The 27,163-nt window shown below is 44.7% G+C and overlaps 1 protein-coding gene across 1 annotated transcript in view; it reads right to left on the bottom strand.

Annotated features, from left to right (window-relative positions):
* The window catches only part of SLCO3A1 (solute carrier organic anion transporter family member 3A1), a 132,978-nt gene extending 112,827 nt beyond the window's left edge, over nucleotides 1–20,151 (bottom strand). The window contains exon 1 of the mRNA XM_065641547.1: nucleotides 19,660–20,151. Coding sequence (XP_065497619.1) covers nucleotides 19,660–19,830 — 171 coding nt within the window. The 5' untranslated portion in view covers nucleotides 19,831–20,151. The remainder of the gene's footprint in view (nucleotides 1–19,659) is intronic.
* Between the last annotated feature and the right edge of the window lie 7,012 nt (nucleotides 20,152–27,163).

Genomic DNA, 27,163 nt, shown 5'->3' with positions numbered 1-27,163 from the left:
ACCCAAGATGAGAACAGTTACCAGGAGGCTATTACAACAAACCCGTAAGATTCATGCAGGCAGCACACATGGGTGAAGTGCATGGGAATGAGAGACACGTGTGGTTTGACCCCAAAAAGTTAGTGGTGTGTAACCACCCACTGAACCAGACAAATCCAGGAGAGGACAGAGGCAGAGACAGCATCGTCATCGTGGCAGGTGACAGTGCCCAGGACACTGGGAAGAGCTTTGCATGGGTGTATGCTAAAGACAGCTCCACCTTGCCTGCTACGCTAAAGGGGCCTTCTAAGTCCACCCTAAAATACTCTTCAGTGATTGGAAAATGACCTCACATATAGTGCAAACAGTGATAAATAACCCAGATAAACAACAACAACAACAGAAATCAATCACTACCTTAAGATTTTTCCAGACAAAGCAACTTATATTGCAACCCCTGTAAGTGAACCCAGGGAAGCTTTTGCCATGCCATTCTGGACTTATTTCAATAACACACGCTCACATTCATCATTCCTGTCTGCCACAGATCTATACATCTTGGCATTTCTGAACTGAGGTAAATTTGTTCTCTCTGTAGACTGTTTATTTTATATTAATGCTCAGCAAAAATGCAATCCACAAACCTGTTTCATACTATTGCCCCACTTTATCACTAAGAAATGAACTGAAGGCTCGGGTCACCGTTATGGAGTCAGAGACACAGTGCATTGAAAACGAATATCATATTGTTCGTATCTCCAATGATCAAATCATATTCACCTGCAGAGTCTACAGATAAGTTCATTGTATTAATAATACAAGGCTATATATAGAAAACACATTGACTTTATGCCTGAAGGGCCTCTTTAAAAGGCTTCTTTTTAATGTAAAATACATTTTCTCAGTTATGTGGTAAGAGATCAGACTTGAAGAGACATGTCTGCAGTGCTACAGGGTGTAAAATAATTGCCTGGCAACTATGTTCCCAAAGGAAAACAAATGTAAATCATCTCCCACAGTCTCCAACACACAGCTGGGAAACACAAAATTCCTTGAAGACCCAAAAAGACCATCCCACAAGAAATGCCACTGCTTCCATGTGCCTGTACCCACTTCTTCAGGCGTCACCTCCTCCTCTCTTCCAGCAGCCACACGGGACAGGGCAAAGAGCATCCTGCAGCTGAAGGCAACCCCTCCTCCCCGTGGAGCTGGTACCCGTGGGCTTAGCCCCCTGTGCCACCCCCCGCCAGCCTCAGCCTTCGGGGCCCAAGGGAAAGATGCCGATCCTCTGCTCTGACGTTCCTCTGCTCCATAGTTCCACTGGCGGTTCAGCCCAATTTTTTAAAAACGCAGACAATTCCCTTGGCATTTTGCCCACGCCTTCCCCATCGCATGGCTGGGAGGAGGGCAACGAGCTTCATGCCCTTTGCCCAGCCCCAGGCATCAGCATTGCTTGCTGCTCCCCACCCCACCGAAACAGCGAGGGCATCAGGACCTCCCATCGCAGGCTGCTGATCGCTCCTGTCAACACCATTCCCAGCCCAATAAAGTCAGTGGAAAAGTAAAAAATTTTTTTACCGCAGATGCCGACACCCGTGCTGGCTTTGGGCACATGAGCATAAGGGAAAGCAAAAAAAAAAAAGGGTGGTGATACGAACACACCCAAGCTGGCTCTGCTCAAGCTCTGGAAATCATCTCTACATAGAAATTTGCATTCACATGACAGGGATAATAGATTCCACAGCTGAACCACTGCTGAGAAGTAGGGTGTTATTAGCTTGGCTGTTGCTGCATGTGCCTATGCTGTTTCTAGGCCAACACTGGAAAAATCTGTAAGTTACTGTACTGGTGCCACAAGGAGTTTGCAACTTGGATCTATGCCTCACTGATATGAAAAATACTTTTTAACTACTAGTGACCAGATCTGAGATGACTGACATGGTCCAAATTAGAATCATAGAGTCATTTCAGTTGGAAGAGACCCTCAGGATCATCAAGTCCAACTATAACCTAACTTAACTTTAGTACTAAATCATGTCCCCAAGAACCTTGTCTAAATTAAGCAAACATTCAAGGTCAGTATTTTCAGTAGCCTGAGTAAAAAAGGTATTACACCGTGCACAAGAGAAACAGCACACCGCACTCCTGGCCGAGGCAAGACACGCATTTTTTGGCAAAGCCTTTCTCTGGCACCGCACCAAAAACTTTTCTGCCATTTCTCGTACCCCACTGCGCATCTCCTCCCCACGTTCAGTAGTCACGGCATCCTGTGCCACTCGCCAGCGCAGGGCACAAAGCAAACATCTGGGTAACCTTTTTGCTGGGTTCCGCAGCTACGCTGCAAACACAGCAACGCTACAGGCCATCGCGCGCTGCAAACAGAGCAAAGAGCAGTCGGCACCCACGGAAGATATCCTGTTTGGTCAGGAGTTGATACACCAGTGCAAAGCCACGGTTTGTTTCAAAAGAGCTTACAACAGGAAAAAAAAAAAAAAAAAAAATCACACGCCTCCTGAAGTTACACAAGTGTATTTTCCACTACTCTAGTGAAACTGGGGTCGATACTGATTAAATACACAACAAAAACCTAACCTCTGATCCAGGCGATCATTGCGGCAAACAACGATGCAACTGGGCTGTCTCTACCTTCCCCGTTTGCTTCCTAAGGACCCTCCGCAGGACACAAGGGACTGACCCCCTTTCCCTGCCTCCTCCGAGCATGAAAACTGCCCCATTTAGAGAGATGTGAACAAAAAGACCATCAGAGGTGTTATTTGCAATCTGCCCCCTCACATCCAGCATGGAGAGTTCGCGTGAGTCACCGACAGCTCAAAATAGACCCAGGTACAGAGCACCAGGCCACAGCGAACTTCCCAGCAAAACTTAAAAGGCTTTTTCTGCTGCTCTGAAACGGATGCGGATCGCAGTTGAGATCTGCATTTTTGTTTTAACCTTTTGAAGCCCCAATCCATGGTGATATTATCACAAGCGCAGACTGAGTGTCCACACGAGTCTTCTGCCTCCAAGCCAACTGTTCAAGATTCACCTCACTGTGTGAAAGCAGCTGATATTTTAGTCTCTGACAAGGTATCTGCATAAATACCTCCAGTGCCAGAATCCATTTGTAGCCTACACCTCTCTTTAGTAGCACACATGAAACGAAGCTAGTGGATATTTGAATACTTATTTATTTTTAAATATTATGTCATTTTCACTGGCATCAAAATAATGCATCATAAGCACGCAAAGAAGCACAAACCTCAACCCTGTAACTGCGTTTTTGCGTGCTTTAAAAGCTGTGGCACCAAACAGCACTGCCAGCACATTTCAAACCCAGATGATGAAGAATTCCACATGGAATCAGTGTGCACATTTCAAACCTGGAGGATGAAGAATTCCACGTGGAATCAGTGCGCAGCAGCGTCAGGGGCTCACAAGCAGGAGGGGCAGCTCAGCTCTGTCAAAGCAAACAGCCAAGGGAAGATGCAAGAGCATCTTTGACACATTCGGAGATGGATCTCATTTTCTTCCTGTGGCCAGCAAGCCAGCTACAGAGGAATTCAAGCCATATATAACTTAAATGTAGGCTTCCACAACACCAAAGGTGCTCTTGGCCGCATACGGGACTGGCAATAAGATTCATACATCAGCCCCGGACTCTGTGAACAGGGCACCATCAACCTGGGAGGTTCCTCTTAAATGTGAGAAGAAACTTCTTCTCAGTGAGAGTGACAGAACACTGGAACAGGCTGCCCAGGGGGGTTGTGGATTCTCCTTCTCTGGAGACATTCAAAACCCGCCTGGACGCCTTCCTGTGTAACCTCACCTAAGTTTTCCTGCTCTGGCAGGGGGATTGGACTAGATGATCTTTTGAGGTCCCTTCCAATCCCTAACATTCTGTGATTCTGTGATTCTGTGATGAAACTCTCATTTCTGGAAGACTCTTACCAGGAAAAAAGCCCCTTCCTATGAACCATCAAAGGACTGGAGGGGCAGAAGCCTGACCTGTCACACTGCACCACACTTCTCCACCTCCCCAAATCCATGCAAGTTTGCTTGTTTATCTAACAAAATACTTACTAACACAACACTTTCATGCCTGCAGAGAAGGCTTTCTATGATAAACAGGGCTGCTTACCACAGCAGAAACCACAGTGCAAGCCTGACAGGAAAACCTGTCAGGCAAAGGACTACACGTTATCTTAATTTATGATCAAGAGCTGAATTCAGGGCTAAAGGTTGCATCTGAGCTATGCCACAGGGCACATCAAGAAGAGAGGCCTGCGGAGCTGGGTGCAGAAGCATTCCCAGCTGTCAGGCACGAACCAGGGCAGAAGTGACACTGGCAGGACACTCTAAAGCAGCATTAATAAAAGCTTTGATGGAAGCTGAATTTCATTTTCATGGCTGGAGGACAACGGTGATTATAAAAAGGCTATATACTGAGAGAGGAGGTTTTCTAACAAGTCCCACTACTTTTCTCCTCATCTGCTCTGGCTCTGCTGATATCTCCTCTCCCAAAGCAGCTGCAAGGATGTCTGGCTACAGAAAATAGGAACGTGGCTTAAGGAGCAGTTAGAGGCATTTCTCATCAACCGGTACATGAATGCTTTAATTTAGTAAGCCTTGGGAGGAAGGAAGACATTTAAAAGGGAACCAACAAAACCGCCACACTGTAATATCAACACACAGCACTTCCTAACGACTCATAAAAGAAATAACAAATTGCTGTCAGCATCTGCATGTGCAATTAGTGTCTCTCTAGCACCTAACTAGCAGCACCCCGAGCTTGTCCCAAAACCACATGAGCTGCTTTGCTTATTCCCATCTCACACCCTACAGCCCACACAAGAGCTGTCCGTGTCATCCTGCTTATTTGCTAAGTAACACCCTCCTACAAAGCTGCTCACAAACTACTCGTTTCTCCTTCCACGTTGTCTCCGTACAAACAGGAGCTGCCAAACTTCCCCTTGAAGAATGGGGCACGTTGGGAGGGGAGCACAAGGGGGTCCTGGTGCAAACACACAAGTCAGGGCTTGAAGGTGATTGTAAATCTACTCCGGTCTGAGAACCTGATTATTATCTGAACAGTTCCTGTGTGAAGAATTGGGGGGGTGGAAGTCGTGAAGGGCAGACTTGTGACACTTGCTTAGTTAAGTTTGGCAGCCCTGAGTGCAACACAAGCCATGCAACTTTATATCCCATACCATCATATAATCTCCCTGTTTTGCCCCTTCTCTACGGTAGAAAGCCCTTTTCCTCCTGAATAGAAGGTGATTTACAGGTATCTTTTAAAATAACACACACAACACAGGGAATAAAAAAGCTCTTATAGTTAAAGGAAAATTAAATGAGAAATCTAGCTAGAATTTGCAGACTTGTCAGAATCTCACTTGTGTCAACATATTCCCTGTAAAATGGAGATACAGGCAATGGGATGTCTCACCAGACAATGGGAGCTCTGTTCCTTGGGATTCACTACGAAACAAGCCGTCAAAAAGCCAACGAACAAACGCATCTGCTGAGGCTGTACATGTAGATGGCTGAATTTCACCTGTGTCTGCAGGATTAACAATAACCTGTGTAAGAGACAGGAACCAACAGCAGCTGACAGGGTCCCCTCACTGTAGCATCACCAGACACTGCAAAAATTCAATGAATACATGCAAAGAAAAGTCACCACCTCTTCCACTTACATACTGGGGGCCAATGTGAGCAAAAGCACAAGACAAGAGAGGTTCCCATGGAGGACCACCACTCCATATTTGTGAAACCAAGCAAGACAAACCTCTGAGATCTCAAAGTGGCCCATGCAGCCCCTGTGCTTGGGTTTCTCAAACTGGGAGATGACACTAGCGGACCTGTGATGAGAAGAGGGATGAGCCCAGTCCAGCTTGCATGGGGGAAGCTGGAAAACTGGCACCTGCATTAGCCTATCTGCAGGTTACATTAACTGGTTTGACTGGTGGAAGGATCATTCTTCATCCAGTCTCACTACCTGCTACGCTAGATCTTTTGTCTTCTTTAACCCACTGCCATTGAAGTTTTCCTTAGGGCTCCATGCCCATTTTCTTCCTGCGGCACATATCCTCTGCAACTGTTTCAAATCCCATGTTTTCATCTCCTTCCACAGTTCTTCACTCATCCTTTGCAGACAGCTTCTACATGAAGTTCACACTCTTTATATGCAGTTTCTCCTCAATTCCTGCCTCCCCAAGGTACTAATTACAATACAGTTTATTAGCCAGGCACATAACATTTAGACTCTAAATTGGGCATGCTTTAAACAAAGCTAGACACCACTGAAACAGTCCACTCAAGTCATTAACAGGGAAGGAGATTTTTCAAAAGCACTTAAGTGGCTTAGGAACACTAGTCCCATTTTCAAAGAGACACTTAGAGTTAAGTCACTTTTGTCAATGACAGTACGGCTCAGAAAGGATCTTTGAAAAACAACACCCTCGGGGTCTTTTAAAAATCTATCACTACCAAAGAGCAAGTAAAGCGGCCCCGAGTAGTCTTTTCCTGTGAAGGCTCAAAAAGCAAAGGGCTAGATGCATCAACCCTGTGGTTTCAGGCAGGTGTGAAGGAAGCAGGGATGCCATTCAGCTGGCAACAAGGCTGCATCATAGCCCAGGGTGAAAGGAGGAGCCTCGCAGATAAACCACAGGTAGGATAAACACAAAATTAACTCATTTAATTCAACTTACTATGGTAGCCGCTAGTCACCTGGTTCAGGGTCCAAGCCAGAGTGCCTCTTTCATTCCAGTTACCACAACTGCAGCAGCTGAGTGCCCATCATTCAGATGCCCATGAAGCCAGACAATACTATAGCTAGCACATCTGCTGATGGAGAGAAAACGCCCAAAGAAAGCCTGGGGAAGTCCATGACAAAGCCAGGAAACGAGCCCAAACACCCCCGGTCTGCATCTTCACTAGAAAATACAAATAATAGTTGTTCCTCAGCCAACAAGCATCACCCCATGGGTAAAACTGTCCTCTCCCAAGTCTGCCACATGTCGCATTGTCCAAATGCGAACGAAAACAGATTTCTCTGGGCACGAATATTAGTCTTGACTGATGAAGGGAGTCACTTTAGACATGACAGCTCCAGACTGCCAGCTGCAAAGTAAGAGCCTGGCTTGAAAACATTACTCACATGTGGCAGGAATGTTCCTCTGTCCCTGCCAAGATGCCGCCATCAACAGACTCTGCCCAGCCTGTCCTGGCTCAGAGGAAACAAGTTGCTGTCCCCCCATCACTTAATCTCTCACTTGCAAGAGCAGTGGGGCCGAGGGAAAGGGCAGGGAAATGCACAGTGACACGGGCTCCTGGAAACACTCCATGAATTTAATTTTTTTTGTGACGCTATCTGGATACCAAGAGTTGCGAGCGTAATTGGGATGCTGAGAATCAAATTGAAAGTGTCTGAATCTATACGCTGTGCACCATAGGGGGCAAATAAAGGAGAAAACAAAGGTCATTTTAGTTTCAACTTGCATTTCCAGCATAGCAAAGTTCTGTGCATCTCTTAAAGACGCCATATATTGAAGCCTCAGTGTGATGTCTAACAGAAATCAACAATGTTTTGGTCCAATTCAACACTGGAGTAAACAAATTCAACATTAGAGAACCAGACACACTCCATTCATGCCAATGGGCACTGTTAGCTAAAACAGAAGACCCCACTTCACCACTGGCCATTTGCAGAACATTCTCGTTCACTTTGGCCAACCACCCCCACCAAACAGCAATGACATCTCAGAACAAGTCATTTTGAAGATGGGGACACAGAGGTATTGAGCTGGGATGTTACAGGAGAGCCTGGGAAAAAACTTCCAGTCATGAGACCATACAACCTTATACTGATTCTCAGACTCGCTATGGCTTACACAAGAAAGAAACCCAATTCAGTGAAGCCATATAGTGACTATTTGCTGCAGCCCCACTTGAAGGACTCTCTTCATATGTAAAAGGAGCTCTCCAAGAAGTTAAATTTTGCCTGCCTTCCTCCATTCCAGGCTCTCCCTCCCTTGACTCAAAATCCCAATTAAGCAGAGCCCTCAACTGGTTTCAAGCCCTGATCCTGAAGAAATAAAAGTCTCGTGTCTCGGATGAAAACAAGCCAGTTTCTCCTGCCAGCAACCTCCCATCCCATCGATGCAGCGAAAGCAGAGAGGACTTTGCATCCAGATTTACCTCCGACTTGCTACCCTGCTAACCAACTGCTCACTGGATACCTGCCCACACCAAAGAGGCAGCTTATTAATGTGGGAGCATCTTGAAAACTTAGATAACAACAAGGGACCCTGGGCATTGTTCAGAGATATAATTCAAGAGTTTGCTATTTGAAAATGGCGCAGAACCGATTCTAGAGGCTGCATCCAATATTTCCCAAGAGTCATTATAAACAACTACAGTAATTCAATAGGGATCTATTTAAATAAGACGGCAAAATAAAAATTCTGGCAAGAAGCTTGTCCAGCATTGAATTAAGCTGAATGATTCCAATCAATAAATGCCATCTCGGTTATGAGAGGCTACACCATAAACCTCAAATGCTTCCACGAGACACAGCAAGAAGGAATTTGAAATTTCTGCCTTCTTGGTAAGAGCTAGCACTGAGATTAAGAGCAACACAGCAGCCCTGACGCATCCTAATCCACAGAAAACACTGGACTTCTGTATAGGGCCAGCATTTGAGAAAGCTTGTACAGTTGCGCCAAATGACACAGCAAACCCACAAAGCTGTGCCTCTAGCACATGGTTTGCTTGTGTGGCTTAACTTCAATAGCCGTTGAATAACTCCCAAGCTGGTTTTGGAATCCATTCATTCACAGAGATTTGTTAACGCAGAAGTGGCCTCAGTTGAGCAAATAAACTCTTGGAAGCAAATGGTTTATCTAGCTCCATGGAATGCTTGAAATCTTCCCTTTTCAGCCTTTGTTCTCAAGTTCTTTAAAGTTGGTAGGTTTGAATCCCAAAGACTATGGGAAAGCTCTTGAGTAACCCCAAGCCAGTTCATTTTTTTTAATAGTATTAAATATCACAGATTATAGCAAGAGAAGAAACAAAACAAAATCCAACCTAGACTAGCATCATAGCACTGCGACCCAAGGGCTCAAGCTAGCCCTGTGGTTTTTGGTACCACCTTTTGATGACAGAAATACAAACGTGGGGCCAAAGCAGCCCTCTTTGGACCAGCACCAAGATCACAAGATGCAGCGGGTTCCTGCAGGAACACTATTCAACTCAGTGGGCGTTCGTTGCACCAAGGACCTCGGATGAGACCAACCAAAGGATCACCCAAACCATCTGATATTACAAAACTATCATCAGCACCCTTCACAAACAAGCACCCCTAGACAAGGCATCTCTTCAACTGAAGCTCCTGTCCCTCCGCCAGCAGCTGCACTGACTTCAGACATAAGGACCGGCATTATAAAGAGCCATAGGCAGCAGGAAACAAAGTGTGCATCTCATGCAGGAGCTGAAAGGCCCATTGTAGTTAATTGCTCTCAGCCCTGTACATTGAACAAGACAAAAACAAAAACCACAGTTTTCTTTTGCTGGTAAGCCCTAAAAATGCTGCCCACTATTTCTCATAAAGGGCCTATATGTCCAACGCTTTCTCTGCCCACCACACAAACCACAGCACTTGGCAAAAGCTATGAGGAAGGTTAATCCCCACAATAATCAAATTTTACAGGCAACGCCTGCAGGACAGAAGGAATATCACTGTGTTTTAGTTGCACAGACACTTGTTTCTCCTTGGGTTGAACCTGCTTGTTGCCCAGCAGCACACCACAAAAAACCACAACTGGCCACCAAGTGCAGACAGGACCCAAGCACGGGAAAACCATTTACCCGATGCCAGCCGACATTTCTGCAAAGAGCACATTGGTGCTCAAACATGATTAACACTTCACTTTAGCTTGTGGGTGAGGGTAGATGCTCTCCCAGCAGAGAGCATCCAATGGAGACATTCCCAGTGAGCCTGGGAAGAAGGGGTGGGATGGGAGGAAGGCGGTGTTTTAATTTTTGCCTTTGTTTTAAACATCCAAATCTATTTTAATTGGCAATAAAAATTAAATTTCCCCAGGTCAAGTCTGTTTTGCCCCTGACAGTAATTGCTAGTCTTTATACCTCAACCCACAAGCTTTTTCATCTCACTTTCTGTTCCCACCTTATTGAGGAGGGGAGTGAGAGAGCAGCCAGATGCAGTCCAAGGTTAACCCACCACAACACCTTACAAAGCAAGGTGGATACTCTTTAAAAGAGAAAAGTCAAAGCTTTAAGACCAACTTGGCAAAAAATAGCTTTACTCAACCACAACAATTACAGCTTTTCCTGCAGCTCAGAGGAACGACCAGAACCAAGCCATAAGACTGAAAAACTGGAAATCTAAAGAGAAGTTTTTCCTCTTTAAAAATCAAGACCTAGGTACATATTGTTATTTTTCTCTTGTTTCCTAGTTACAGGGAAAGAAAGGATCAACCCTCTAATTTGGCATCTCAATCCATCAGGCAACACCCAAGCCATGTCAGGAAGAGAACTAAGCATGTTTCCAGCAGATGAAAGTCATTAGCAGGGCACAAGAAGCAGCAGGAAAATACTGGGGGCATTTCTTCTTCAAATTTTTCAAAATAATTTTCATTTCATCAGTATTTTTTAGTTTCTCTTTTGGAAGCTTCAAATGTTGTCCCTCTTCTCCACTGAGATTTTTTGATATAGACATGCATCTGGTATTATTCAAAGCTGCAGGGGACTTGTCCTGCTACTTCACCAAGGAAGGCACATGCTCCGGTTCCATGGTCCTGCTGCAGCCTGAGATTCCCTTCAAGCCAAAGCATGAAGTTTGGCCCACAGTCCAGCATCATAACGCTCCCAACCAACTCTCTGATCTACTGCTAATGATGTGCCCACCTACGTCTGCATGAAGCCAAGGAGAGAAATAGAAAGAGGTAACGGCTATTTCACATCCTCCTTTTCAGAAATAAAAAACAAGAAGCCCAAAACAACCTTCTTGCAGCTCTTCCTGTTGAAGTTCTACTGGAGAAAACAAAAAACAGTCATTTTTTAAAACGACGGGTTGCAATCCTATGAAGTTGTGGTGTTTTCTCTCTCCCCGTTATCCCTTTGGAGAAATAAAGGGATGAAGCAAAGGTGAAACTACAGAAAACTCAGAATTCTGTCCTGATATGGCAAACGTACCCATCACTGCTGATCTCTGCCCAGCCTGCATCTGAGTGTAGGTGCTCCCTGCCAGCTGAGAGCATGCAAAGCCCCACCTAATGCAGGCTCCAAGGAAAAATACTTACTTTTTACCTTACATAAATTTGTAGAATAATTCATCTGTTTTAGGAACATATCGGGCACCACTACATGACACCTTGAGTGCAAAGCAATTCCAAATCTTGTCATTCAATTCCTCAGGCATGAAACTGTTAATTATCACTTTAAAATACACGCATACAACATACACTTCAAGACTGTTTCTCATATACTGACCCAAAACCAATGCAGATTTCAGTTCAGCCAAAAAAACCTAACTTTTAGCCGGGAAAAAAAAAAAAATAGACCACTATACTTTTTTAAAAATGAACAGTGAAACATTTCTGAAAGGTTTCTGTATTCTTCCACACCCATATCCCACGACTCTTCCCAAACAGGCAAGCTTTCTTTCAGTCTCTTTTTGATAGAGCTCATGGTTGCCTTTTTATTAGAAAAACAAACAAACAAAACACTAGAGAAAATGTTGGATTCGGATGCAAACATCAAAGCATCAAAAAAAAAAAAAAAAAACCAACAAAACATCAACTTGAAAGCAAATTTGACATAGTTGCTTCAGAAACCATAAAGCGGGGTGAGTCACGAAGACCTCAAAACAACTGAATTATCCAGATTCCTTCAAAAACTTCGCTGTCATTTTATGGATCACCATAAAACTGAATTTTAAGCCTTTTCTCATTTACAGTAAACTAAGACATTATGAATTATACAGGTGAACAGCGTAGTAAGTGTTTTAAAAGGACATTTTAATATTAAAAATAAGACAATTCCAGCAATCCTTGCCCAGAAAACAGATTACGTAGCATGCAAATCAACTTTTGTGTTCCCACACCTGCCATCACAGCCACTTATCTAAAAGTCACTGGGCCTGCAAACATGCAGAAGTCATCCATGCAATAGCTGCAGACACCAAAAAAATAAAGATGTTCAAAAAAAATACGGGAACATTAGCTGGCTGCTTGGTGAGAGGAATGGATACTAGGAAGGGAGAGGCGACAGAAAGGAAGAACAAAAACCAAACCACAGCAAGTTGTTTTTCTTCTTCTTGAACCACGGAAAATAAACAACAACGACGATAAATATTCAAACAAATCTGAAATAAATATTTTGCTTCTATGCTGCAAGCGATCGTCTAAAATTACTGTGTTCAGGCACTGCTGCAATACCAGCCCCAGCAAGAGATCTGCAGCTTCAGTACAACAGACACCGTGCAACAGCAGGATGAAACCCACCCTCTCACTTCAGTAAGAAATATTTAGGTATCAAAATGCAGAAGCACATCATATTCAGAATAAGGCTGAAAAAGAGAAAGTTGCTAACTGGAGAACTTAAAAAAAATCTGATTTTAGTTATGACATCTTTCCTTGATTTGCTAAGTGAGGAGGGGCAGATCCAGTCATACCTGTGCTGTAGATCATCTCTACATGATTACAGCTGCAACCCCGCTTAAAATGTGGAGAAAGGAGCGGTTCCTTTTCTCCATGGTTTGCTCCGTCCACTCAGACTGAAACATCTTGGATGCAAGGATCATCCCTCTAAACATTACCAAATGCTTCTCAGCACAGAGTCCTCCCAACACCGATGGGAAGAACTGCCAGACACTCCGGGAACAACCTGAGCAGCTTGCTACCGCTATTGATTGCATCAATAGCGTATGAAGAGTGGCAGCGTGAAAACTCTACTCAGTGGAGCAGGCGATGCTACTGGCATTGCAGTATGTATGTACAAAGAGACAGAGAGTCTAGTGGTTGCTCCAAGGTGACCTGGAGACGGGACTCTTGGGGTTCTAGTCCTGGTTTTGCTGCAGAGTTATAATGAAACCTTGTAAATCAAAATCAGCGGCCCATTTTTCTACACAATAGGAAAAATTAATTCTTCTGAACTTCACTGGAGCACTTAAAGGAGTTACTATACAAAATATTATCATGCGTTTATTTAAACCTCCTAGGATGATGCTTAAAATATATCACTTCGCAGCTTCATCTGGTGTTGATCAGAAGACAAAGCTACACTAATTCGTCCAAGCTGCAAACTCACCCACGAAATAGCATGCCATTGTTTAATCTTGCTACCGCAAAGGAATAACTAGAGACCAGGGAGCGTACAAGTAAGGAAACATTTTAGATTATTATACACAGAGGACAAATTCTTCTTGACGAATTGCAGAATAACTCTTTTGCAGCGATAAATTTACACTGCTGTAGCAGAACAGAAGCTGGCTTTTGGTTCTTTACAATATACTGAAAGTCAGGGAAAATAAAGTCCATGCAACTGGGGAGACACCCCTTTACTGGAACATTTGCTCTCCCTTGCAGAGAAGGAGAGGGGCAGTTCTCCCTGGGACAGCGGCTACGCTACAATTTAAAGAGTCACGCTGCAAAAGTTGCTAAGGAAGCACACCACAGACCTTCAAACCAAGGTGTTCTCTGAAGTAATTCAAGATCCCTTTAAACCTCAGCAGCATTAGTCCTGCCGACAGTTAAAACTCGCAGAGCTCGTTGTGACACAGGCACACAGCGAATGCTAAAGGGATTCTGGAAGCAAAGGCCGGCCAAAATAAATGAGACATTGGTTTTATGAGGGATCATAACATTTCTAACAGGCTGCTCTTTCTTTCAGGGCTTACAGGGCTTACAAGGGAAAAGGAAGAACGGCCAAACTTTCCACTAAAAACAATCAAAAAATTGAACGCTAAAATCAATTAGTCCACACTCTTACGCATCAAGTGCATTTTGCCTTTAAATGCATTTAAACAAAAAGGCATCAGATCGTAAGTTTCTGTTTTCTTTGCAAATTGCGCATAATATAACATGTAAGAGATAAACATGTCATTATCTCTACACCTTTTCATCTGTTAGTATCAGACAAAAGAAAACTTTAAACCAAGGCATAAATGCCAGTTACTCACAAGTCTTTCTGGTATTCAAAAAAAACAAACAAAACAAAAAACAAATTACATCTGGATCAAAATTTGTTTCTACTAATTTATATTAAAGTTTCTACGTTAAGGAGTCCATGGCACACTCCTGACCCAAGCCCCATAGGAGGCTGAAGGCATCAAAACCCAGAGCTGGATCTGGTTTCTCCTCCGCCCTGCAGTCAGAGACCCAAAAAAAACCATCAAAAGGCTTCTTAGAGAAGAAATATGAATGCAGTCAAAAGATCTAGTTTAGAATAACTTTCCACAGAACTCAGCTGCAAAACAGACAATATTCTCTAATGGGAAAGGCATACTAGAAACAACTTTCCAGAAATAACATTGCTAGCAAAGATATATTAAGGGAAAATGAACTGTAAGCAATAACCAGCCAAAGCTTGGCAATCTTCATCCCCACTAAAACATTTATTTTCACTCCATGCTTTTTTTTTTTCCCCTTAAATACCCCAGTGACAAATAAATTATGACCATTACAGCTAATTTATTACTCAGCACTGCTGTGGATGGAAAGAAAAAAAAAAAAAAAGGAAAAAGGACAGCAGTATTTTAAAGCTTATTCTTATTCTAGGAAAAGAAATACTTTAATAAAAACAATAATAAATTCAACGGGAAATACTGTTCTTGCAGCTAAGTCATTACACTGAAGCACCTGAAACTGGAATTCCTTGCTCTGCCAGACTCTTCCTCTGCCCACACCTAAACCATTTGGGTTTTATTGCCGTTAATCGAGCAGAAGGCTTGATCAATAGCTTCAGCAACAGAATCAAGCTCTTAATCCCTTCCTCAGTTTCCCCACCTGTGGCATTTCTCCCACCCAGTCTACTCAGACTGCAAATACTCAATAACAAATTCTATTGTACAGCACCAAGCACAACTGAAAGCTTTGAAGCTTTGCAGTACTCCTATATCAAAATTGTCTTTATTGACATCTTCCATGCAGACATCTCCACTGACTTCAAGAAGGGTTTGACCAAGTTTCTACAAGAGGAGACAACTGCTTTCTGTAACAGGAAAACAGTATTGTATTTGGCTCATTTAACACAGGAGGGGAAAGGGTCGCACACCAAAGCAACTTAAAAAAACACAAGCGAAATTCTGCTCTTAATCCCTCAGTTCCCTGGTGTCCATCTAACAAAACCCCTATTTGTGTTTGTTCCAGCAAGAACCCTTTGATGATTAACTTTTGTATTTGTCTCTGATACTTATTTTTTCCTGAAAATTGAATGTTACAGTTTTCATTAATATCCCAAACCCCAATAGCAATAAAAACTGAAGAGAAGGAGCCTGGCTCAGAGACCACCTATGCACTTACAACCTCACCTGGACTTACGCAGAACTATTTTTACTGCAGATGAGCTAAGAGGGCTTTTGCAAGCTGCAGTCAAACACTGGTGCACAGGCAAAGCTCTAGCTGGGAAGTTAAGCCTGGCTCAAAAGTTTTCATTCAGCAAAACAAGAAGCAATTCGGCATTCACTCCCACACAAACACCAATGCACCCTCCTTGGGAGGGACCAATTATTTTCCTTGCCATCTCATGCTCAGGCCAGTCATCCTCTATCACTGGATAAAACACATCAATAGCTGCATTCAAAGCTGCAGCAAACAGAGACATCTCAGTAAAGCTCTGTAAAAACAGCTATCCCGAGCACACCCAATAACTGTTTCTCAATGCACTTCCCATATGCGTGCCCTTTATCTAAAGAAGCCCGTGACTTTGGCAGATGTTGGATGCTTGCAACTAGGTCAGTTTGAAGCAGGGCGAGCCGAGGCTAAAGGCTAGGGAGAGAAAATTAAATTGCGCTCCTGCTCCACAAACTATGGCTGTCAAACCCAGAGCTCTTTGCCTCCTGCTAAAGCAATGATTTCACCACTGGCGAGGCAAAAGATTTGACTGGCAGGGTGATGAAAAGCCCCGGTGATAAACCATCAGGAGCACTTGGAACATTATTACCAGTTTAAATATTTCAAAATATAATGCATGTAGGAATTTGGGAGGGAGGGGACACAGGGAGGGAAGTGTTGCCAAGGTATGTGAATCAGCCTTATCGAAATCCTCATCGCTGCACGGCCGGCATGACTGATCACACTGCTGCATTCGCCTGAGAGGCACAAGGCTCCGGCTGGAAAACACAGGTTCCAGCCTTTCTTCCCTCCCGGTGCCATCTGCACCAGCAGCGCTCGGCTCTTTAATCCACGGACCTACGCCGCAGGAGAGCAACTGGGGGTGGAAATCATCTGGGCTTTTAAAAGTTGCTGCGAAAACCCCGAGTAACTTCTGCAGCAGGAACGCCTGCAGACTACAGGCAGCATTTTCCCCGCTGCCACTGCAGTTGCTGGGAAATTCAAGTTTCCAAAAGCACGCAGGAGTAATTAGATGAAGCCAAATAAATGCATACACAAAACCGTACAGGAATATGCAAATAATAGGGTGTATTCAGCAGCCCCAGAAATTAAGGCAGCAGCGCAGGCTCGCATTTGCATAAACTATGCAGGATATGGCACCAAGTCATTTTGGAACATGTGCGTTTTGCAAACAAAATCGACAAATATTTTGGAACACGACATTGATCAAATACTCCCCAAAACTTCGTGTGAAGAACCTCAGAGACACTGGACTAATTAACCATAGACCTTCACTGTTGGCATCCTGGGGTATTTTCACTGCTGAGTTCTGTGGGAAAAGAATTGGACTTTATAGATTTTATCAGCATTTATTATTTATAAAGTCCTCTTGGCAAGCACAATGTTTTATGAACAAATAAACGTGAATGATCTGTGCTTCAAAACCACATAATGAATGAATGTCTACTTTGTACATACATTCAAGCGGGTGCCGCTAGTTTATTGTGCAAAGAACATGGAAAAAAATAAGTTTTTACATATCTAAAAAGAAGTAACAATATTGGCTTTTAAAGGTACTGACATGAAAGCCAAGGCCAATCAAAATGGAGCTGTTCAATCACTCCTAAGCAGCCAAGCTCTTGCCTTGTTTTCTTAATAAGCTGAGTTTTTACCCTCACAGGGTCCCTGTACAGCACAAGACAGATCCAAACTGAGGAAGCCAGCTTGTCACCGTATAAGGCAAATTTCTCTTCCTGAGTTACAAATAACCAGGGAAAGTCACACATGTGGCCAAGCAAAGCAGAAGCATGAACACAGTATGCGGCTCACCGCTGACAGGCTAAAATTAGCAGTTTATTCAACTGCCCAGAACTACACGCTGTGTCTGTCCTGCGCAGCATCTCCCTATTTGTCTGTCTTTCTGTTTGCTCTCGGCTTTGTCACAGCTGCTAATTTGTCCCTCGGGGACCAGCCCAGCACTCCACTGCCGAGCCCAACAGCCCCTGCTCATCCCAGGAGCACAAGTAAATTAATATCCACCTGCAGTTACACCTGAGCAACTCTGCAGTGTCTCCACTGATTTCACCCCAAGACAGCACCTGAGAACCACACCTGGCCCCATGGGACACTTGGTCTGCAGAAATGATCACGTCCTCCACGCTTCCCACCGAGCATCTTTCCTGCTCCTGCTCTCACTCCCCCACGACACCTGTAAGCGCAGCGCTCGTCCAGATTTACCCTCCAAAGATAATTCCACATTTGCATCTGTTCATTGTATGAAGAGCTGCGTGGTATTTACAATGACGGAAGATAAATTATACAGGGAACAGGGGAACACTTGCCCAGTGCAGCTGGGCCACTGCTTATGCATGCTAGGGATTGTTTTGAGTTTAGTTTCCTTTTTTTTTTCCTCCCCACTGGCCAGTTGTCTGTTACTGTTTGTGGATCCGGCTGGCCACAGAGGCACGATGTCACACTGGTCAGGATACAGTCCTGGAGAACGGCAGAGGATAGAGACAGCAGCACCTCAGTCAAGTTAATCCCTCAGGGGAGGGAGGCAGGACGCCAGGAACTGCGATGGCAGCGGAGATTTCCAGCCGGTGGGGCTGGGGTGCATGAGGGAGGGCAAGCGCAGTCCAGAGCATGCCACAAGAGGTGGGGAAAACGGGGGGAAAAAAAAAAAAAAAAAAAAAAAGCTAAATTGGTGAGGAGAGAGTGATGCAAAGGAGTTAGAGGAAAATGCCATGTTAGGAACTATTACTGCTGATCCAATGCTCAGATGCTGTAGCGAAGCATGCCAGTATAGAGTCCTCTAGCAGATCTGTGCATTTCCAGCATACTGGTGCCCACTGGGTGACATCACCTCAGTGGGCTCTTCCTTGGCCAATACTCAGACAAAAGGCTATCCCACATTCATTCATGCTGACAGCTTATTTTGCAAGTAGCTCATTGGAAGCAATATATTTACTTTCTAAGGTGTTACTCACATAAAAGAGGCATGTGCCTGTCTGGCTTCTACGAATTAAGTGATATCCACCTATATTCACATAGGGTATAGAATTACTGAATTTCTCTCAACAGATGTGATGTAGTTTCCTTTGCAATTAACATACGTTCCAAACTAAACTTACATGTTTTATTATCCGGAGTTGCCTGCTAATTTCCATTTCATATTAACAGGGAATATTAACCATGGTTAGTTTAGCCACGTACCTTGAAAAATTATAGATCACGTTCAGTACAAATTTGCATAAGTAGTTTAAGCATGAGAAGCAGTCTTAAATACTCAATACAAGTAGCAAATGTGGAGATCTTAAACTTACTGTATAACATATTACGTGTATGGCCTCAAAAAACCTCAGAGATTATGAATACATTTCTTTTCCATGGAAACTATAATTCTCAAATCCAGCATGCTATTTTGAGAAATTCAAATCAACTATACACTTACATCTGCTGGAAAAGGACTTCATTTTCACAGGCTGCCTCTCTCTCGGTGTATACTCAAAGGCACAAGAACTGCCGTATGGACATCTTTCCAACTCTTCTACTACAGTTCTGCCTCTGACACTAGATCTCACTATGTAGATTCAGTGCGAAGTCTTATTTTTGACTGTTCTCTACCTAACACCAAGACTTACGGGGCTGCCGTACTTAACACCGCTGCATCACTTCAAGAGGACGAGGAAAATTAGTAAACACAGGAGGCATGATGTAAATGCCCCGCTAGGTTTTCTTGTTGTTTATTCGGTATAAACTGGAAAGGCTGGCACTTGATCCGAGTTACTGGCCAGCTCGGAATCCAGCAGCGGCGCCGCGCCGGCCCGCACGCACGGCCGGGCAGCGGCGCTCCGGGAGCCCGGGGGACCGGCTGCCCAAGTTGCCGCCGCACACGCCAGAGGGACGGCAGAAGGGAAACCCCTCAGCACTGCTGAGTCATTTAAGCTCTGAAACACCGGGCTGGTGTCAAACCCACCCGGGGAGGGTGCGGGGGCTGCCCGCCGAGCTGCCCCGGCTACGGGGAAACTTCCACTCGTGCCGGCGCATCCCCCGCTCCGCGCCCCCCGCAGGTAGCGCCGGAGGGGCTGCGGGCCGGTCCCCCACTCACCAGGTAGGCTCCCACCGTGCCCTGGGCCAGCATCAGGGCGCACTCGGACACCAGGAAGAGCTGGATGCTGGAGAAGCAGGACACCTTCCTCCGCCGCCTCCGCTGCCGCGGCGCGCCGGCCCCCGGGAGCTCGCCGCCGCCGCCGCTCGCCGAGCCCCGCTTCCCCGGCATCCTCCCGGGCACCGCCGCCGCGGGATGGCGGGCCCCGCGGCTGCTCCGCGCCTTCCTCCTCCTCCTCCTCCTCCTCGGGGTGCCAATCACAGCGGCAGCCCGCGGCGGCTGCCTCTCCGCCCGCGGGCTGCTGCCATGGCCAGCTCGCCGCCGCCGCCTCCTCTCGTCTCTCCTCCCCTCGCCCCGCCGCGCTCCCTCTCTCCGCCAGCTCCGCGCAGGCCGGATCCGCGCCCCCGCCGGCGAGGGGCGGGGGAAAGCGCGGGGCTGGCGCCGGCGGAGGCTCCGCGGCGGGCGGGGCGGCCCCGTCCCGGGCTGCGCGGGGCGGCCCGGCGGCTCTTAGCGCCGCGGGAGGGGGCGGCCGCTGCAACCCGCAGCGCGGCTGCCGCCCGCAGCCCGCGTGGGACGCAGTTCGGGAGCGGAGAGTGCTCCAGCACGGGGCTGGAAGTTTCTCACGCAGGGTGGTGTCCCCGAATTAGCCTGGCTCGCATCTAATTCCTGGCGTCCCCCCCCGCTTGGGTGCCCTAATTTCGTACTGCTGCAAGTGCTCCCTTTTAAAGGGGAAATGTAAAAATTGCACGTTCAGAAAAATCAAACGGCAGGAGGTGTCGTGTATTGCCGCTGCCAGGTGGGTGAGCTTCAGCTCTCAGGCCCCTGCTCCCTGTCCCCAGCCACGCGTCTTTCTGATGGTGCCTTTTGTTGTCACCCCCACCTCGAGTTCTAATTTCAGGAGATATCTTCTTTTAAAAACCACTAATCATCACTTCTACTATTACAGATCACATTCCTTGTTGGTGTAATAGCAAAACCTGATCTGCATTGCTCTTCAAGTGCACTTTTCCAGTTCATTTCTGGGTCTGCACTTGGGGCTGCTGCCTGACTTCCTCAAGTTATTAAACTTCAGTTAAGTGGAAGTTTAGGTACTTGATCCATTTAACACTAGGTTGTCTGTGGCCTTTGAGAGGAGCAGTTTTTTGTAGAAACGGAGACTACATTTTTCAAAAATAACGACATTACTTGGATCGTAAATTTCATTTTTCAAAGGTGTTTGAGGCTTCAAACCTCCTGAATACGTAGGAAGATGGTTTTGAAAATGGAACTTAAGAACATCCTAATTTTTCAAGGCATAAGCCTTGAAAGCCACCAGTCATACCAGGAAGCCCAGACATTTAAAATGAGCCCTTCTTTTTCCCAGCACCCTTTCTGAGTTTCTGTTCCCAGAATATTTTCGTACTTTGGGGGCCTTTATTTTGGCCTTCTTTCCTATGAGTACCCTTAATAAATATGATACTGAAAATTAATCTTGAGCAGAGTCTCTGCCCAGGTTGATGAACCTTTACCAAGCCCAGCTGGTGCCCATCACCCCAGCAGAACTTCAGACATCACTGGCAAGAAATGCAAGAGACCTGGCATGCTCAGCTGTTGCCCTTTGCCCATCAGCTGCCAGCAGCTCCTTCCCATCCTGAACTTTGGCTTGTCACAACTTTTCCAGCAGATCTGGGCCTTATCAACAGGTGTCAATAGTCCCATCTACCCCAGGGACACAGTCTCCAACATTGATGGCCTGAGGCAGCATTATCAAACAGTTAGTGGAGAGAACAGTCTGGTGCTTGTAGCTGAGTAGTCTCAATTTTAATGAGATACATATCAGTCTTTCAGACATTGTGCACCTCACAAGATGCACGTTAGAAGGTACCTGAGGCCTCAAATGCCGATGTTTTTGCATCAGGTCATGAAAAACTGGCTCGTCCTTACAGGGTTCTGACAGTTCACAAGGTGTTTGTTTTCCATTCAGGAAAAACTGGTTCTTCCACCGAAAGAAACTAGAAAAAGCTCATTTTCTGGAAATCTCTTTAGACTACAAAAGTGCTCATCTCCTTCGTAATGTGTTTATGTAGGGACTTCTGCTATAAAAATTCTGAAGTTATAAAGCTAGCGAGGTCTCTATGTCTTGATGGATAGATTCGCAGACTAATTCAATTAGCATGGCTAGACAGATGCTTTGGTCCAGATGGATGCTATGGTGCGTTATGATCAGGATGGACAATGTAACAGACTTTTCAATAGCTGAAAACAGAGTGGTGTCTCTTAAAACACTTGAGCATATAGAATTATGGCAGGGGAAGTCTTAGAATTCCTTGAAAAAAAAAAATTGGGGGGCCATGCCGGTCTTTCCAGTCAGCTTTTGTCTGCTCTATGTTGGGTGCTAAAGGCAGCAAAGCTCTGCAAACCAATAGAACTCACCAAATGTGTATCTGAAGACCCAAGTAAACTTCTGCATGTGCTACCACAGTTATCAATATTCACATCAGTGCTTTAAAGCTCTTGAATATATTTAATAAATGCAAGTGCCGTCATGTGTCTTGATCGCATCTTAGACATCCCATTAGAAGAGTTTGTCCAGGCTGAGGAAGCAGATTTACTGCTTGTCTGCCACAAGGAAAATGGCTGCTAGAAAAATTTGACGCCAATACTAATGATCTGAAGCATCTGGTTGGTTATTGCAGCAGAATACAATTATCAGTTAAATTTCTGTCCAGAAGAGAAAGAATGCCTGGATTTCTCTTCTCTCTTCTCTTCCCTTCTCTTCTTCTCTTCATTATATACATGCACTTTCTTCCTTTAGAAAAATTCCTCCTGGATTGCTCAGCTGAAAGACAGAATGAGGGTCTTGCATCTCCAAACCTATGTCAGAAGACCTGAGTTTGCTTTCAACATACCACATTCCTGAAGGATCTCTGCAAAGTGCTTCAAGGATGGACAAGCGACCTGTTCAGATTTAATAGTTAATTATTGCCATACCCAAACAGTTTTTCTGGACCAAATTGACCCAGCTTTAACTACTAATGTGTGGAATACTAATGTTCTTGGATTATCATTACCCTAGAATGAAAAGGGACTTTATAGCTTGGATAGTCCCTTTTCCCCAGAGTTCAGTAGTTTTGCCAATGCAATTCGCAGCTATTTCCACAACCAAGGCAAACTTAGTAACTTTTCCCCCAACAATAATTGGTATTAAATTTCTTGCAGATACCTTGTCAGATTTTTATAAACACTTGAACATTCATAGCTGGGAGGTGTTGTGCTGTCATAGATAAGGTTGCACACTACAATCGTTAACGAGTCAGCTCCCCTGAGACAGTCTAATTACATCTTGTCTGCTGGACATCTCCTTGTTGAGTACTTGTGGGCTTGTGTCACTGTTCACCTTTGGGTAACCTTAGCAGGCAGAGTTTTCTTGATCTGTCACCATCCTAAAACAATTTTTGCTTTAGTTCATGTTTTTTCCTCCTCTTTGTGGCTAATTTTATTGAAAATTAGCTGTGTAGTCATGCGTTTTGATACCAGACAGGCATAACTTTTTTTTCGTCCATGTCTAGAATGAGGGCCTATGGGATGTGGGGTGCATGGCTGGCACAGAAGAAGGTCTGAGGGAGGGCCATGAAGGGTGAGGTCCTCAGTGAAGCACTCGACTGAAATCCTACGCCTCAAGGGGCAAAAGTGCAAACTTAAAATCCGAGCTTAGCCATCAGCAGCGTTGGTGACAGGAGGAGAAACAGCAGAGGATGATTTTCCTTAAGCAGAGCTGGTCGAAACCTCTTCTGTGAAACGTGCCAAGGCAAGCAGCTGATCTGCGTCATTAGGCATCTCTATAATTGCTGTTGGAATCAAATTCCCAAACCTTCCGGACATATTTTACAGTCCAGGGAGCTAATGTGCGCCTCATCCAGTACAGCCACACTGGAGCGGTGGTGGGCACCCACTGTACCTATACTTGCTGAGGATGCAGCCGAGGAAGACAAGGACAGGTGCTAAGAGAAGATGATGTTCTCACAGGAGACCTATCGATCCTGTGGTGTGTAATAAAAAACCCCAACAAAAGCAGTGCTGCAACCGTAACTATTACCTTCTCTCACCAAAACTGCTCACCACAGGTCTCTGGACATTTTCTACAGGCCCATTGTGTGTTCTCTTGTTCTGCGTTACACTGCTGTAGGGCAGGAGCAGCTCTTAGAATCTGATACTCACCCAAGTGTCTCCATCCTCACCCTTCCCCATGGTTTTGTGTGACAAGTGATTGTGCAGTGCGGCGTTAGGGTTTCTGTCCTGTGGCCCTGGGTGCCAACCCAGCTGCAAATCACTGTTAACTTGGTGTAATTACAAGAATGACTGAGGAACATCATCTTAAGAGCCACCTTGCTTGCTACGATCTGCCAGGTTGACACCTGGTTCTGCTCCTGGATCATGGAGTAGATGCTTTTCACCTGGCTCTGAGAATGTCACAGTGCTGCGTTAACTGCTGGAAAATAATGTTCCTGAGAGGTTTCTATTCTGCTCCATTCAAAGTTATGCCAGTGAAGTTAAAAACCAGGCACAGCTGTCTCAGATGTCACTCTCAGACCCATTTGGGTTTCTTTCCAGGACAGTGCAGCCATGTTGAGGCCAGTTTTCATTTGCTTTAAGCCATTTGGATGAAAGAAAAGCTCATGTGCTGCCAAAGTGGATTTGCATGCAGCATCAATCATGTCTCCATGGCACCAGATCTATACCCCTGTCTGGTCCTACTTGGTGCATTTGTCTGAGGGAAGGCTTACATATTAAGAAAATGAAGAATAACTTCAGATATGTTCAAAGAGCAAGGAAGAACACATAAATAAAGAAGAAAGCCCGGGACTCTAGGCAAGAGGGTTTTCCTTGGGATAGCTTTGAAATTCTGTTTTGTGACTGTCTGGTGCAAAACCCTACAGATCAGCTGGTACAGGAGGGAGGTGACAGGAAAGGTTTTTAATCACCTGCCAGTGTAGAATGGGGAGTATAAATATTCGCATCAGCCAAGGGTGTGCAGCAGCAAGGAGGGTTGAGATTGGGACAGCTTGTGGATGTATCAGCAGCTGTCATTTCCAAGATACTGCGATGCTAACAGTTTCAATGCGGTTTCTTTCTATAAACACTTCCAACTTTACTGCCTTGCTATTTTGAGTCCTGCTGGAAACTTGGACTCATTAAAGAGGCATTTCCTTCAGACAAGCTGATTAGATAGCTTTCCTTCCCCGAGACGATGAAAGGCTGGAGAACACCTCACTGAAGCTAAAAATTGCAGAAAATTAAGATACATTAGTTTAACATGAGGTGCAGGTTCACCTTGAAATCTCTCACTATGAAAACAGTTAAAAAAAATAGAGGAGGTTCTTAAATGCGAGAATTGGATGACTTGTCTACAATCTACATTGCATAAACCTGGCTCCTAACCTCTAATTATGCTTTTCCTAAACAAATGAGGCTTGCATCTGAAGGCAGCTGAGTAATCTGTAATGTCATTGACTCTGTGAGACCTGAGGGCATGTGACACTTTTACAGGAGAACTAAGCACCCAGCAGGACCATGGTGTGAATGGAAATCAGAATGACTTTTGAATTAAAGCAATGTGATTTAGCAAACACACTATAATTGTGGAGTACCTGCAAATATTGACATCAGCCTAATGTCTCATTTAGTGAGAAAGTTAATTTGCAGAATCAGAAAATGGAAAGCAGATTACTGGACAGTAGACTACCACTTTCCTGGCTGTTAATCAGCTTCTCATAAAGCAATGATTGTCCAAACTCTAAGTCAATATACAGTAAAAATATTTGTTTAATTTCTTTATGGTAAGAATGAGACCTTGAAGCTCTAATTCTACAAGATAATTCTACTTAGTCAATCAAAAAATAAAAAAGGGAATTTCATCTGTTTGTATTTTACAAATTGATGTGCATTTATGAAACTAAGATACCAGTGGTAGGAACACCTTATTACAAATGTTCTGTTTTCCTGACACTGTCACACTTTGGAAAATATTCTTGGCCGGAATCATCCATGGCTGATGATGCAGCAGAAGGGAATGTTCCCTGGAGTCAGTAAGAATTTGTCTTCCAGGTGGTGGGGTAGGACAGGGAGTGACGGTGCCATCTTTTGTGTAGGAAGCCACAGCAAGCTCTCACACAGTCGCAGTTGCTGGTGACACATGGACACTTCTGCCCAACTCTGAGCATTAGTCTTAGTGGGTCAGCCCAAATTTGATTCCTGGGATTTCATTTCGACCCCTTACTTTGGTTTTTTTTGTGCTAGTTGGACGCAGTTTGGTTCTTTCTATATGTTGGATGTTGTCAAACGCCAATCGCTTTCCACCTTGTAAGTACCTTCCTATAATAGCAAAATGCAGCAGAGCTTTTATATGATAGTTTGTAAAGTGCTTTGGACCAAGGGGCCGGTAAGCACTTTGTGAGCGAGTGGAATTCCAGCCAGACACTGAACAGTTGTGCCCTGATGCTTCTTGCTAGATAATAACTTTACAGACCCAATACTTGTAAATCAAACTGTCTCCTTAAAAAAGAAACTGTTTACAGAGATGGTCAATGGCATCTTGAAATCTAGCCCTGTGTGCACAGACTGACTTCCCATCGAGCCGTTTGTTTACTGTCCGTGACTCTATTTTCTGTGGATCTTGCAGTTTTGTGTGAATGCTTTCAGTCTACCATTCATGCTTGCCTTGTTCAACAGAGTCATATTTTTTTGTCTAGCCATTATGTACAGCCTGTGCCTCTCTCATGATACTAGTTCCTGAGTTTGTTGAAATTACTGGTGTGTCTTTTTGCAGAAAAGATTTCATTAACACCTCTGAGCTGGTAAAAACCTGGCTTAGGGCTTTGCTGCATTAGCTGGATCTTCCCAGTGGAAGTGACTTTCCTGTGTGATTTTGTGGTGAATTTGTGCTGCTAGAGTCTCTGTAACGTGTTGTAGTTGCAGATGAAAGACCTGCCGAATGCCACTGTGGAGGTTGTTACTTCTGTCAAGCTACAGTAAAGGCGTTCATGGGACAGTTTGAAGCTAAATACCGAGCAGATGACAATTAGAACAGTGTCCTATGCTGTCAATGAAAGAATCAAGACAATTAGCAAACACAAAGTAGGACCAATACAGACAAAAAAGGGAGGAACTGCACTGACAGTGTTGTGATGTTGCATGGTAACTTCCCAAAACAAAACTAGCTCCCATAAACCAGCCCTTTTCTTGCCTTTTTTTTGGCCAGAACTGAATTCTCTCACCCTTTCAACTGATGCATGTTGCCAGTTCCATTCAATAGCTTATTCTTAGCAGCAGCTAACAGTATTATTGGGTGTTACTTTATATACTTATGTAATTTCAGTTGAGCTAGCTTGCTGTAAAAGAACACCTTTTTGTCACCTTAGCTATACCGATGCCTTCAGGTACCGTAAGGTCAGTCACAATCTTTACGACTGGACACATATCCCTGAGTTGAACAGCAATCTTTTGGCTTCATATTAGTGAGCAACAA

The sequence above is a fragment of the Caloenas nicobarica genome, chromosome 10 (genome assembly GCF_036013445.1).
Source record: "Caloenas nicobarica isolate bCalNic1 chromosome 10, bCalNic1.hap1, whole genome shotgun sequence".
Lineage (NCBI taxonomy): Eukaryota > Metazoa > Chordata > Aves > Columbiformes > Columbidae > Caloenas > Caloenas nicobarica.
This window is presented reverse-complemented; position numbering and strand designations above follow the sequence as displayed.